This window comes from Dufourea novaeangliae, unplaced genomic scaffold (genome assembly GCF_001272555.1).
Source record: "Dufourea novaeangliae isolate 0120121106 unplaced genomic scaffold, ASM127255v1 scaffold8, whole genome shotgun sequence".
Classification (NCBI taxonomy): domain Eukaryota; kingdom Metazoa; phylum Arthropoda; class Insecta; order Hymenoptera; family Halictidae; genus Dufourea; species Dufourea novaeangliae.
The window spans coordinates 1,523,829-1,538,880 of record NW_015373923.1 but is presented as its reverse complement, the minus strand read 5'-3'; the positions used below and the strand labels follow the sequence as shown (position 1 = coordinate 1,538,880).

The 15,052-nt window shown below is 43.8% G+C and overlaps 1 protein-coding gene across 1 annotated transcript in view; it reads left to right on the top strand.

Moving 5' to 3' along the window:
* The window catches only part of LOC107194537 (solute carrier family 12 member 4), a gene marked incomplete at its 5' end in the record, with an annotated part of 111,697 nt that overhangs the window by 4,957 nt on the left and 91,688 nt on the right, over positions 1–15,052 (top strand). Inside the window, one exon of the mRNA XM_015584178.1 lies at positions 8,751–8,813. Coding sequence (XP_015439664.1) covers positions 8,751–8,813 — 63 coding nt within the window. The remainder of the gene's footprint in view (positions 1–8,750; positions 8,814–15,052) is intronic.

Sequence of the window (15,052 nt, the reverse complement as noted above, 5' to 3'; positions counted from 1 at the left end):
TGAGGAGCATTTGTACGCCTCCTCGGCTCCTCCGTAGAGGATATCACGAGCAGCTCTTTTGACCGTCCCGGTGTAATTAATTCGAACTCTGTTCCCGCGGCGGCAATGGAACAGGCCTGCGAATCCATTGTGTGTGTGTGTGTGTGTGTATATGCGTGGGTGTGTGTGCATGGACTATACTCTCGAGGCCCCAAGAGCTCACCGTTTAATCCATAACCTGTATCCCCGTTGGCCCCTTAACGTCTGCAGTTTAACCACTCTCTCTCTCATTCTCTGTTTGTATCCCCTAGTGCGCCAGTTTCAAGTGTGTAACGGAGAGTTGGAGGAACGAAGTGACGATCTCATTGTTTCCCTCACCAGCCGAGTCGATTATTGTCTTACAGAACTGGTTAAAGTCACCAGGACTGCTCTATCTCTAATGGTTCCCCAAGGAGTTCCTAGCTCGTTCGATCGAGATTAAGCGTAATTTCGTCTTCGACATTTTCTTCGTAATGATAGTAGTACACTAAATCCTAACAAGGGAACTCCGTACATAAATGAGACACGTTTTAACGTACCTTTCGCTTTCAGATCGCGGATGGCATTGTGTATATACGTCGTTCACGCGCGCGTTCACTCTGGTATGCATTATGCATACACATACACGAGCGACGTATGACGTCCGCGTGTCTACCGTGGGCGGCCGTTGTGTTACGAGGCATTTCGCCGGTCGTGGCACGCTGCCAGGATAGGGAACGTGGAGGGGGAGAGCTTCTGTCTGTTTATCAACAGAGAATTATGTTAACGTGGCCGTGCCGTCGATCGCCGCGAAGCGTGCTGCCCGCCATTTTTCGAGCCACGACGCGTATCTTCGAAAGCTCGATTATTTTGAGCGAGGTTTGTTTGAGGATGGCTGGTCTTGCTCTCGAGTTCTTTGGCCTTGAATCGTAAAATGTCAACGAAGCTTGGGTATATCTATCGTTGAAAGATGCGTCGAGTTCTTTGGAAAACCTGGGGATTGGCTCGTGGGTATTGTAGACATTTGACGTGCATAATGTGGAGTCGAGTGATTACACAAGGTTACGTCATCGAAGACGAGTCATGTATGGGACTTCCTTTCTTATGCGAACAGCTCAAAGTAGAATAACTGGAGTTGGACCGATCTGCGTAGCTTACAGACATTTTATTCTTTCTGAATTCGATGTTCACTATACGATCTTGTTTGGTAGAGGCAAACTGAATTTTGCTAGTCAAGATTATCTGCTCCAGCTACCAATTATTGTCTCCTTTTCCAACTGGAGTCCAAGGAGGACCCACGCAGCAGTGGGGATGACGCACGGGTACTCAACGTGGAGCTCTACATGCGCAGTTATCGAAACTTTCCTGTAACGCCCCGACACAGACAATGTATCACACTGATCAACCAAACGAAAAGAACGTCTGACTATCACGAATCAATATCTCGTCAATCAACGATGGAAAATTGCGAAAGTTTTGATAAATCAAAAAGTATCTGGTCTGTGAAACCCGCGTGCCTGGTGGCGCGCACCGTTCGTGAATACGTACGTGCATACGTCGTATCCGGCGTGTTCGTTTATTTAGTCGAGGCGAAGATTATTTCGGGAAACTCGATGGAAGTTTCGCGACTACATCGTCGTTCCCCCTTTGTCCATCGGTGGCGTCTCCTCGACGAAACGTTGCGGTAAAGACGTGTTTTGATTCTCCATTTCGATTGTTTAAATCGCGAGATAACTCGTTCGCTGTTTCCACGAGGCTCACGGTGTATCTGGGTCGTTTCTTCATTGCATTCGCCCCCTCAAGGGGAAAATGGTTGCGAGCAAAATTCTCGTGTAAAATCCGACCCAATATACACCTCTTTTGTCCGTGGTTTTACGATATATACGAATCTCGCGTAGGCACGGTTCATTGAGTTTCTTTTCGCGGAACGCGCGACACACGGCTCGTGTTCAACGCTCGAGGTTATTTTCGAAGAGATCCCCTCGAATAACCGTAAAAATAACCGATTATTTCTCAGCGTTTCTCGAAGCGTTCCGTCTGAATCTTTCTTTTTGCTTTTCTTTTAGAATCGACACTTTTCTAGAATCGTCACGTTTATATCTCTGGTAGTTACGTATTACTTGTTCGGTAAAATTTATTCAGTTGTTATTTACAGTGCGCAAGAAAATTAAAGGATAGCCTCGACGAACCCGAAAAATGGGGCATAGTTCAAATGATCGTAACTCCGGAAAAAATGATCGTATCGATGTCGTTCGGAAATCTTTTGAAAGTGTAGAATCTCTACTTTCAAATGTTTTTGTCAAGACTGCGTTGGTTCTTGGTATAGTTATAACGATATAAAGAGTACTTGGTAATTTTTGGAAAATATGGCTATAAACCCAGTATGCATACGTAAAAATGAAATCAAAATAAAACCAGAAATAGTTGCAGGAACATAGTTAGAATCAGTCGGTTCGTGTTAGATCGACGTGGTCGAGAAACGTGTTCATCGAACGTCGGGGAAATCGACAACCTTGATTCCCAATATCTGTGCAAGGCGGAACACTTGACACCAATCCTCTTTTTCTGTTTGTCCGACTCTCATCCCCTTTCTGCCCCTGGGTCCCTTCACTGCCCACCCTCTTCTTCCCTTTCATCCAGTTCCCCTAATTTCTATCCCGTTCCTCGCATTTTCTCTTTTCACGATTTCCGATCTTTTTTTTCCTCCCTGGAAACATAGCAGATTTCTATCAACGTTATTTATTATGCACGCTGACTAATCGAGAATCTTTGATGTCTGTAATTTATAGATACGAATGATATCTCGGTGAATGCGTGTTCGATGTAACATCGGAGAAATCAGCTGGAAGGAGGAACGATAGGTACTTCTTCAGCGATATTCGGTCTGATGTGTGTGAAGGGCTCTGAAAAGTATCCGTAACTCTGGCGACAGCTGCGGCGATACTCGTATCTGTCGCCGGATATATTTTTCAGTTTATCGTCCAACGATAGACGACAGGAACGGGAGAAAAGCGACGTCGGCCGCGGCACACGCCGGTTGGCGTTATTCAGATATTAATATACACACCGACCGTCGCCGTCGTCGTCTGCCTGGACGATGGCTGGCGGGGCTCTGTGCTCTTCTCCTCGGGAATTCGTGACGTATATATACTCGAGAATAAATGTCAATTGACACGCGGGGTCCACGGTGGAACGATCTTTCCCACAGCTATCCGCTGGACCTCGCGAGCCGAGTCGCGGTTTTTACGTGCGAACCGTTCCGTCTGTGACAGGATTCGCTCGTTAAGATCTTTGTCCTTCTGTCAGATTTCGGAAATTTTATCATTCGATCAAGATCACTTTCTTCCCTTTCTCATCGATTAGAATCGCATTATTTCATTCCATAAACGCAGTTTGTTTTTGTTTCGAAGCATTTGGAGGCTCGCTAGTTCGGTTTTATAATCGAGAACAGCGTGGGACTTATTGAAGTCGCATTTCGGATAAAGTGGATGGTGATTATATCAATTAGAACCACTTGCGTGTGGTTCTTTTCGTTTTCCGGATTTTTCTGGATCACGATGGTCTGTGTGCGTGAGATTAATTTAGCTTCCATTTGGAGTTAATCAGTTCGGAATAAAGCAAGAGGCATTAACACTATGAGATCCGAAACATTTCATTCCCAAATCATTTCAAAATTACCGAAGAAATATTTTGCTGTATTTTGTATGTATATAACATTTGACAACTTTTTTACTTTTCTCACAGTTATATACAATAATTCTCATTAGTTATACATAATAAAACCCAACTTTTCGTACTTTCGATCAATAAGTTCTCTTGAAATATTTGAAAAAAAAAATAAGTTTTAAATTTCGTAATTTAGAATAAGTAACCATAAGGCAACAGTGGTAACGAAAGGGTTAATTACTCCCATGAACACCACGAAGAGACGGGTATCGGTGGGACTATACTGCGCTCGAAGAACTTGAGCATGTCGATACCACTTCTCGAAACTGAAACTAATTAGTAGAATCGTGCGTGTGTGTGGTATTAGAACGATTCTATTTACGGTTTTGTTGGCCATGTAATTCATGAAAGGACCGATCGGCAGCACGCAAGGTCGCAGACTCTGGGAAACAAGGTGTCCATTGACTCGTTGACTTCTCAATTAATCGTTCTTGCGCTTTATCGGCCGCGCAAAACCGTGGAGGGCGGCGCGCGCCTTTGAAGTTCCTCGCAGGTCGAAACCGGGGCCGCGGCACGATCGACGCGTTTCCAGCTGGCGAACAAACGTGGGAAACGGCCCGGAACGCAAATAGTTTTCGCGGAATGGTGGCGAGAAACCACGGGAAAATTGTGGTCGAAGTTGCTCGGAATTCTCGACCGTTTATTATCCAAATTCAGGCCTAATGGTAGTCTCTTTACTTATCAAAAAATCGTTTTTTTTTTTACTTTTTTGCGTTATCTTAAAGTTTAACATTTCGAGAATATAATCCTCAAGCGATTTAGCTCGATTCGAAATATTAGGAAAGTCAAACCACAATACATAAGAATTGAAAATTTTTTGTGTGGTTTTATAGTTACGCTCGCGCAGTGTGTCTTACAGATTCGAATTGGGGGAATCGTCTGAATTTATTACACGAATTGACGGAGTCTTTCAGCAATTATTAAACACGACGATTTAACTTCCGACCCGTTTCGGTAATGACTTGTTCTTCATCCCAGAGGAATTTCTCATCGGTAGGACTTGCGTAAGACGCAGAACAGGGACGGGAATCGGTTTCAGCGTAAGACACGACGGACACTGTGGCTCGTACGCAACACCCAAGCCGCTAACAATTATTTTATTATTGTCCCAATTACGCCGTTATTGTTTTCACACACGCGCGACGGATCACTTAAAGCGGTTTGAGGCGGCTTCTGCGATCGTCCACCGGGTGATTCAACCGTCTGGATTTTTACGCTCCCGGGAGAGGCGGTTCGGTCGTTCATCGTTGTCGAGGCTGCTCGCCAGTCGGAGCAAAAATTCCACTGACCAGGCCAGCGAGGCCGGATTTTTTACAAGATTCTCGCGAACCCAATTGTCTAGAAACGTCCGAAGATGCAGTAGTGCCACAAAAAAAATCATGAAGGTGGGATTTTTAAATTAAAACACCTTTTTTAGTATGATATATTCAAAACACAGATATATATATATATATGGATTATATAATGTAATGAATATAATATATATTTTTATAATTATACATTATATTATATATACATAATATATATAAATTCGAAATCGCCCAACTTGCGAGCTGCGATATCTTGAAAAATTCCTTACAGTTTTAACTCAAAATTCGTCAAAATTGCGATAAATCGCCCAATTTGACGACACTAGGCCAGGCGACTGGTTGCCCGTCGTGAAAAGTTTTCTTGAAACAGCTCCACTCATTCCACATTCTAGTTTACAATTTAACCGAAACCCAGCGTGATCGTAATTTTCCTAAGGGACGAGCCTCCTTGTCAGAGGTCGCGAAACGAGAAGAATTGGCGAAGAAATCGTGTTCCGGTCCGTGGCATCCCGTCTCCATAAAGCGTTCCATGTATCTCTCCGGCGTTATCGAGATATTCCGTGCATTATACGTAAAGTAAACTTGGGCAATCCTTCGGGGCGGCGAGGATACCTCTAAGTTTCGTGTACCGACGATATTGCTTCTGTATCCGAGAGCAATTTCGACTTTAGCCCCCTGGAGGGAGAGAGCTTCCAGTTCCCTCTTCCGGCACGTCAGACGTGAAACAGAAACGGCATATGCTGTGTGTCTCTCTACTCTCTCGAAAGGTAATATCACGTGGGAAATTTCGGTCTACGTTTCGTCGCACACCCTCTCAAATACGGGGCTCCTTAATATGATCGACGATAAATGTAATTACGCGCGGATCGTCGGTAATTTAATATCCGACTTCGAACCGCGAAAGAAGTCACCGGAATTCATCTTCGTGAGTGCACGTCAGGATACGACGAGAGAGAAAGATAGGTAGAGAGAGGGGAAAAAAAGAGCCGCGACCCATTTTCCGTGTTTTAAATATCCACGGCTCGCAGCCACAGGGGCGAGCGCACGACGGTTTCGCACTGCGGTTTCAATATTCATCAGAACTCGGCCCAAGTTTCGTGCACTTAGCTCTCTTGCTATACAGTATATATATGTATATGCATATAATCCCCCCGGAACACCGCTCTCACGGCTTTATCCCCGGGGGTGATCTATCCGTGACACCCTGAAACCCTGGAATTTGGCCTGGCCCAATTTGGTCGAGATCGCAGGCTGCTACGGCGCCATCTTGGTCCCGGACGTTACAAATACCGATTCTTCGTCTCGACGAAACGGCGGAATGTTTAACGTCGATCACGATTTTGTTGGTGATGAAGAGATAAAATAATTGGAACGAAGAGATAAAATTATTGGATATGTCGTGATTTTTATGTCATTATTGGAAGGACAGAGAAGAATTTGGAAGAACTTGGAAGATGTTAGAAGAACCTGGAAGAATTTTAAAGAACATCAAAGATTTTGGAAAACGAGACCAAAATATTAGATGTTCCGCGGTTTTAAAATCGTGATCCAAGATGTTGGAAGAACTTGCATGATTTTTAAATAAGTCATTAAACTATAGATATATCAGCGTTTATAATGTCGTAAACTGAGCTTCTTTATTCAAAAATTCAACAAATTGTTGGTTATCTAAGAAGATCATGTTACTCATCCTTACCAACGTGGGTCACAGGTGTCCCGATTGGTACATTACTCGAATCATCTTTGCACACCTTCGGTGTACAGTGGGTGGTCCATTAGCAGAAATTACACCTGCAGCCACGTGAATTAATCCCGTCTTCGTCACTCCCGAGGGTGGTTCAGCAAAGTGCAAAGGGAGACACGCAGTTAAGGCTGATTTCCAGGGACACGTGGTCCCTATGCTACGGAGGCCGCAAATTGCCGAGGAACATCATCAATCGACTATCGGCAAACAAATCCTCTAATCCCGTGAATCAAAGGGAACAGCGCGTGGCGATCTTCATTGCACATATCACGGTGATTGCTTTCACGCACGCGGATGGGCCCCGACTGTGTCCAGCCTCTGTCGTGTTCTCTGCTCCTGTGTCCCTTTAAGCGAGCAGGGAGACGCCTTGTAATCTTGGACACGGTGGCGACACGGTGATAAAACTGGAACCGTTGACACCGTTCGCGTATCTGCCCGGTCTTCTTGTTTCTGCGTCACACGGACGGTTGTGTCCCGCAGAGGTGATATGTCGTTGATAAAAAAACGTCGAGCTTCGGGGGAACTTTTTCTGCGCTGAAACAGGTTGGGTTGTTGCGATTTGACTATATATACTACAACCTCGTCCATACGGTTGGTAAACAGTCGTGAACGGTGATTCTTGGACAAGCTGGATATCACGCGAAAAAATATTCACTGTCCTCGAAATAATTATTTATTCCAATTCGACTGCAGATTTTATGCAATTATTGGAAATATGAATTTACAGAACGCAATAGAGTAACTGTTCTCGTGAAGATTAGCATCGATTTGTCTTCACTTGATTTCAGTTTTCAAAATTTGAATTTGCATAAATAACCGCACTCTAATTATAAAAAAAAAATCGTAAAGCAAGGGGTTATGTTATCAACGGATCAGTGGGAAATCGCGAGCAAGTCACGACAGTGGACACTTTTCGGAAGTTCTGTCGGGAAATTATTTTCCAGCGCGAAACAGGTGGCCTCAGATTTCCAATGTCTGCTCGAAAAAATCGTCACGCCGATGTTCCTTCTTTTGTTCACGGCTGGAAATCGCGAATGGTATTTATTCGATACGGATCGATGTTGCGAGCATTACCATTATTGCTCTTATTACTTACTCCCATTATATTAAATTTACGGTCACGGGGGCGAAGTAGGTTCGTAATATCGCGGAGTGCTCTCTCGTCCCGTACAATGTTTTCCCACTCGATATTCGCCAACCGAGACACCGCAGTAATAGTAAATCCACGGGATCCCCCATGGCCCTGAAGTTTCCCTTACGAAAGCTTCTGTCTAGAGATTCTGCCCCCACCACTGTGATGTTGTAACGGTCTTCGGGAAAACTCTCGATCAATTAGTTTGATTTTTACATTGAGGGAGCACGAAGCTCACCAAGGATTCCAAGAAATCGCAACCAACAGATAAACGAACGTGTCCAGATGATTTTTTCCCTAGGTGAGAATAGTTTAACTGGATTTCTCGTCACTCAATCTCCGGGAATCGGTGAGCCCGAAGAGCTCGAGAACTCGAAGAATCTTTGACTGGGTACGTGCCCGTTCAGAGTGTATCACGGCTACCGAGCGGTTGCACACCGTACACGTTGCATAATATATTTTCGAGTCGTTCAAGGCGGGAGGGTGCACGTCTCACCCCCTCTTCCCTCCCCCTGTCGACAGGGTTTCATCGACCAATCGGTGCGGGGGTGGAGCTTAAACTGGCCGACGATGTCAGCACCTTTTTCTCTCTCGCGAACGCCTTCCTCTGTTCTCACGTGCATTCACGCCTCTCTTGTCTCTTACCCTTATTCCCTGATCCATATAAAGTTCAGAGGCTTTTCCGAGGCCCCCTCATCGATGCCACTGCCGCTGCCGATCGAAATCAACCGATATGCGATGCACCTTCGATGTCCTTTGCTCCAGTTTTCTTTTTTCTTTTTCTTTCATCTTGGTCGGGGTGCGCCTCGATGGAATTTTATTTTGGAACATTTCGTTTCAGATCCGCCTATGAACGGGACCCAACTGGAGCACCAGCATCTCGTTCCGAAGTCCACGCGCGATTGCGAATGTGAGTAATTAGTAATTAATAGAATCTAAGTAGATGCTTGTTAGCAGTAATAATGAGATAGGTTCAACGAGGAATGATTCGATTTATTAGTTTTCTTATAGTTTGACATTTCTGCTAGGGGCTACCTGATTGCGCTCTTCTTTCCTTCTTGGGCAAAAAATTCCATCAGGCACACCTGAAGTGATCTGTGATAAATTAATAATTGGGGTAGTAATTTATATTTAAGTAGGTAAATTAATATTTCCTTGGCTAACAGACAGATAAAAGCGCAACTAAACGTGTATCATACCGTTTATTCGAAAGGTGTCCCGCCATTCGGTTCTTTATACCTTCCAAGGCCCCTTTCACCCTTCCACAGCTTCTATTTTGCTCCACAAAAGGAGCCGTGAAGAAAAATATATGCGGTCGACGTCTGATCTGTACCCGACTGTCGAGGATCTCCACGCGACTTTTCCATTCCCGACCCGGATGCATCTCTCCGCCGACGAAACCATACCCCTCCCCCAACCCATCGCGAACTTTCTCGTTTTTTCCCTTCTTCTTTCACGCCTCATTGTCGGAACGAGTTAAAAAGAAACTCCCCCGCCCTCTCCTCTAGCCACGTGGAAGAGCAACTAGAGGCCGATCGATGAGAGAACAGAGGGATTCGTTATCGTTCTATCCGTCTCTCCACGTCCTAGCCACTGGGAGCTGTTTCCTCCCGTTTGTTGTAAACGCGAAACGGGCTGAAGGGAAATTTTAATCGGTCCGGTGACCTCCTGCTTTTGTCTCGTTCTTGCGAGCGTTACTCTCACAGTCGAAGAAATTCGGAAAGTATTCGGAAAGTCCCTCGTGTTTATCATTTAAACAACACTGCTTAAGTATATGCTACAAAGGTTTGCATTGTATTTATTGTTCTAACCCTTGCGAATGTTATTTTAACGTGAAAACAGTTGAAAACCTACAACATCGGCTTCCCGACCTCCACAGGATACAACTAACATACACCACCAAACAATTAAAATTATAATTCCTACTAATATAAAAGAATTTCCCTAAATCACGAGACAATCCTGTCTGAAATCGTTCACATAAATCCCATTCCCAGATATAATTGAAAACAAAACCTCTGTTTCCTTTCATCCCCATCTCGAGATCTCGAAACCGCTGGAATTTAATGAAACCGTGCAGGGAGGAGGGATAAAAGAGATTAGCGCGATACGATGTTTCACGCAGCGGTTGGGCCATTAGCGGAGCAGTTTTTCGACCGTGCAACAAAAGGATTCCACCACCCGCTGATCCCCTCTCGAGAGGGGTGGTTCGAAACGAAAGGAACCGGTTGGTGAGGGAGGAGTGGCGGTAGCATCCGACTTCCGGGGGTCGTATTTGACCCGAATCGGCGATTGTTGCTCGGCCGCGAGCGATAAATTCGCGGATTATATGGGGCGTCGGCCGGGTTCACCAGAGAGAGACAGAGTGATAGAGGGTTGGTGGGAGGGGATGGGGTTGGAAAACGGGGGTATGTCTCCTCGACCCAGTTCCCGGCGCGGCCGTAGATTGTACGCACCCCCGATACGAGCATTTCGCATCCGGGGTGGCGTGTCGAGTGCCTAAATCGCGGCTCCTCCTCGACCACCCCCCTCTTCACCCCCAACCCCTCCCTCAATAACGAGGCTGGAACCCCTTTGAATCGGAAATAAGGTTCTTTCGTAACAATTCCGGGAAATCGATCTATTTCTACAGTTCTCTAACGACCTCTCGACCAATTATTCGGTATAATTAATCGTTCGATATTATCATTTATTCGATACCCGAATAGCAGAGTGACATTTACCATCCAGGAGAGTCAAGGATTTGTCGGCGCTCTCTTCGGGTTGCTCGTGGAATTGAATACGCTTTGGACATTGCAGTTAGTTGCCGGTGAAATTAATCTAATTAGGAGAGAGATTTTTTTGTGCTTGTTATACAAAAATATAAAAAATTTTTTTTATTCGTATTATGCATTTGCTTTTCCGTGTTGGTTCTGCGATTAATGAAAGCAACGTTACTCTCTATTTTCGATTCATTTTCTCACGTAGAATCACCTAATACCCGCTTGTGCAATAACTTTCGGAGGCACCTTGTATTATTCGAATAAAATTGTACTCTGTCATGACTTTACCCAAATAATCTAAACGAATAATTTATCCTTGTTCGCTCGTAAATTTCCGTACAACCATGAGGAAAATATAGTTACAAACACAGAACAACAACCGACAGATACATCACCGGATAGCCAAACAAAGTAAATGTTTGCGTATAATCAGATCAGGTTTCGTTATTCAGGCGGGAACAACTAATGGATTACCGCGGATTAAACTCGATTGGGCCCCCTCCATGGGCCAGAGTAACGCGTAATTTATAATAATTACGCGAGCATCGATTCTCTCATCCCAGCAAATCGTACCAATAAAATCGAAACTCGACTGAATTATCGATTCGAGGGTGGGATGATGCCCAGCCGTGTCCGAGATTAGTTTCCGTGGGGATAACAGTGTCGATCGAGCGTATGCCAACGATAATCGTCCGGTGTTTCCAGCGCGTTCGATGCTGATCGGTAAATAATTCGCTTGGTGATTTCCTTTGTTCGAGAACGTCGCCCGTATATTAATTTCGGATATCGGGCGCGATCGACGAACCATGAGACACGATTTTAATCGTTCGAAGAAAACAACGGACGAGCCGCAATGCAACGACGAACCCCGTTTTCAACGTTGTCGCGGGGCTAATTGGCCGGTGATTATCGTAAAAGTCGCGCGGCGAACCTTTATACCCGTGACAATTAAATAATATATTAGGAGACTGAGGCTGGTGAGCCAGTTTATCAGGGTTTGATTTTTAATAAATTATTGCGGGTTAAATATCATTGTCCTTGATAAAACTATTCATTTCGGATCGTGATTCGTGTAACATGTTTTCGTATGGTTCACCAGAGTTGTTTCGAATTGGAATTTTTATACGTTCGCGGCGGTGATCGCGCAGCTATTTCGGAGCCATTTTTTATGATTAATACGCGATCCACAGTCCGTTGAACAGCGACAAAACAGCAACCGTCAGTCAATTACAGACGAACGTTTGCCGCCGCGGGGAATTTGATTAGGTTAATTCGATAACGAGCTTATTTCGGTAGGTGACTCCCCCGGCCGGAAGCCCTCCCCGCTTATAACGGAATTGAACCGCCAAGACACGAATCCTGCAGCCTCGCCGGATGTGATATAAACGACTTAGTTCACGGGGAATGCGGAATGGAATGGCTGGAATCCTATTGATTGCTTTGGTTTCGCTCGTCGCCGGGCTGCCTTGACTGCCGGGCGGTCTAAGAATTTGAATGACTGCACGGGATCGTGAGGAGCTTGTAAAAAGCTCTCCCCTTTCTCTCTCTGATTCCAATTCCAATCCTTCAGCCAGTCTTCGAAACGAGAAGAAGAGGACCAAAAGACTGACGATTACTACGATTTAAAGACGTTACATTGCTCGAAATACTTAACACTGTTTTTGGAACGGGTGAAATTACTTGGGACTTGATCGAGGGAGGAGTGAAGCGAGGAATACAGTGGAAATGTTAAAAAATAGAGATGTGCAAAGACAAGTGTAATAGAACAGAATAATAGGGAGTATATATAATGATAAATATAAGGGTGGGTATACTGCTATTGGGGAACTCGCGAAGTACTAGAAAAAAGAGGGAAAAGGAGCAAATCAGAAATCTGATGGCAAGAACGAGGTGTGGAAATCTAGAAAGACGGAATAGGTACTGGGAAGAAGGTAATATGAGAATATTCGATCTGTGCGGAGTGGGAGAGGGGATTTTAAGAGCATTTATTAAGGGAATACAGGGAGACGGGGAAAGGACACAATAGAGGAGATATGCGGTTGGAGAAGAATCGCAGAAATAGATGAGTGGTTAGCAAAGGTAGAAAATAAAAGGGACAAATTTAAGCAGGAAAAAGATGGTCTGGGGGATGAAGTGGTGAGTGGGATAATGAATACATGAATGAATTTAGATAAGATAGAATTGTAAAGCAAGTCCATTTCTTAGCCGTTGAAATTGAAATAAATAATCATTATACTTAACTTTTTTGGAGAAATATTGATGAATAGACGTTATCGAGTTCTCAGTTGTTTAATCAAAAAATTATAAACGCTATTTATGGCTTCGGACAGATAATTCTGTTTCACGTGGAAATTACTCTTGGTATTTGAAGAGATTCTCTCCCGTCAAAGGATCGATTTAGGGCTACGAGGATTCCATTATGGGCGCGGATCGATAGACAGAAGGAATTTAATAGTTGATAGACATTGTTTGCGATCCGTGGGGATGAGGATCGGTAAATCATGACGATATCAGACTATCTTATCGATTCAGCTCGGTCGAGTGTCAAGGCCTCTTTCGATAATCATTTAGCATTATACACCGCGGACAGAACCGCTGTGGGTGGTGCGTCGCTCGATGCGTGCGATTAACGTTGGGTGAAATAGATACGTGTTTGCATTGGCTACTTCAACGCAAAAATTGCGTAATATATATTATCTTCTGAAAAAAATGTTTGGGTAAAATTAATTGCATTATTAACGAAACGCATATATGTATTTTCGACGATTTATGACTAACAAAACGAAGTAAAGTGTGTCTGATTACGTACTGCTTTTTTCACTGTGCCAGTAAACGTATTAATCGGGAATAAATCGAGACACCTGGACGTAGCTTCAGTCCTAGCTCAACGATTCACCGATAAAAACATCGAATATAAGTACTGGAAATCGTCGAGACAGAGAATCGTAATCGCCTGGAATGAGTAATCGATCACGGTGATTCGTAGTTTCGTATTTCTGACAGTATAAAAAGGATCGTTTCCATGAATCGCACATTCTACATACAACAATGACAGTCAGAGGTGATCGTGATGTGTCGTGAATAAAAAACATACCGCAAGTACGTTTCCATAATACGTTTACCGTGTAAAAGAATTTTATTGATTCTTGCATCACGCGAAACGCCAGTTAAGTCGAAGAAATCGCAAAGAAAATACTACATGTATGCAAAATACTATGTTCTTTTATAAATCTGACTTTCATGTATTTTATTCGAATTCTCCTGTAGATTCTACGGAAGAATTTTATACCGCCAATAAATCCTTCCATTTTTCGATCGAATGACTCAAAGAATGTCATGGATAACAGGAATTGTTTATATGGTCGATGCGACATTAAACTCGTATACGTATATTAAAAATAAAGAAATTTCCTCGTGGGTACTCGAGGACTCCAGGAAAACGAGTGATTAAATAAAAATCGTCGAGCCGGTGTTTTCGACTTGGTCGACTATAATCTCGAGGAGCTGAAATACGAGTCGCACGGGTTTCATACTCGGCTGTTCTGAAGAACGGGGCAACTCGAAACGTATCAGACTGCAATAAATAAGAATCTTACGTGCGCCAGGCATTTTCCTTCCCCCTTCTCCCGTAGAAGTCTTCTCGTACTTACAGCTGACGTTCTCCGATAATGCGTCCCCGAACAGAATCTCTTCTCTGTACTTAATATCCCTCTGACGTTACCTCTGTAACACAGGAATATATCAACCCTCCATTATTTCGCTGGAAACTGAAGGGGCAAAAAATAGGAAATAATATTAATAAGGTACGCAACCTACGATAGCGTTCGTTTTTTTTTTTTTTTGTTTATGCATGCAGAATCATTGGATTCTCGGGTATATCAGGGGTTTCGAATAGCGTGTGAGTCGTAGTAAAGAGTCAAGGAGAGAGCTTACCTGGATTGAGTCTGGGTACTCGTTAGCATTGAACTTCCTCGAGGGTGAAAAAAGAAATAGAGCGTTGAATGAGAATAATCCAAGGTTCTGTTCTTTCAGCGGCGTTTCGAAGACCCGTACGCATCGAATATTCTAGATCCCCCTCATTAGATATTCATCGCGTTTGATATACGTCTGCGCGAGTAATAGCCCATTTAATTGCTTCTTTAATTCTTGTAACAGAAACGAAGTAAGAGCGTAATTGTACAACTATAGATGTCTTTCGCTTAACACTAAAAGTACCAAACAAGTCAAAATAAGTTAGTACAATCCTTTGTTGAAAGTTTGTTAATAGATTGAGAATAAATTGAAAACTACATACTTTCTTCTCGAAAGATCAACATTTTCCACGAATAACGAACTGTTTCGAGAGTAAGTGAAAGGTTCAGAAAGTTCTTTGTTCCGAAAA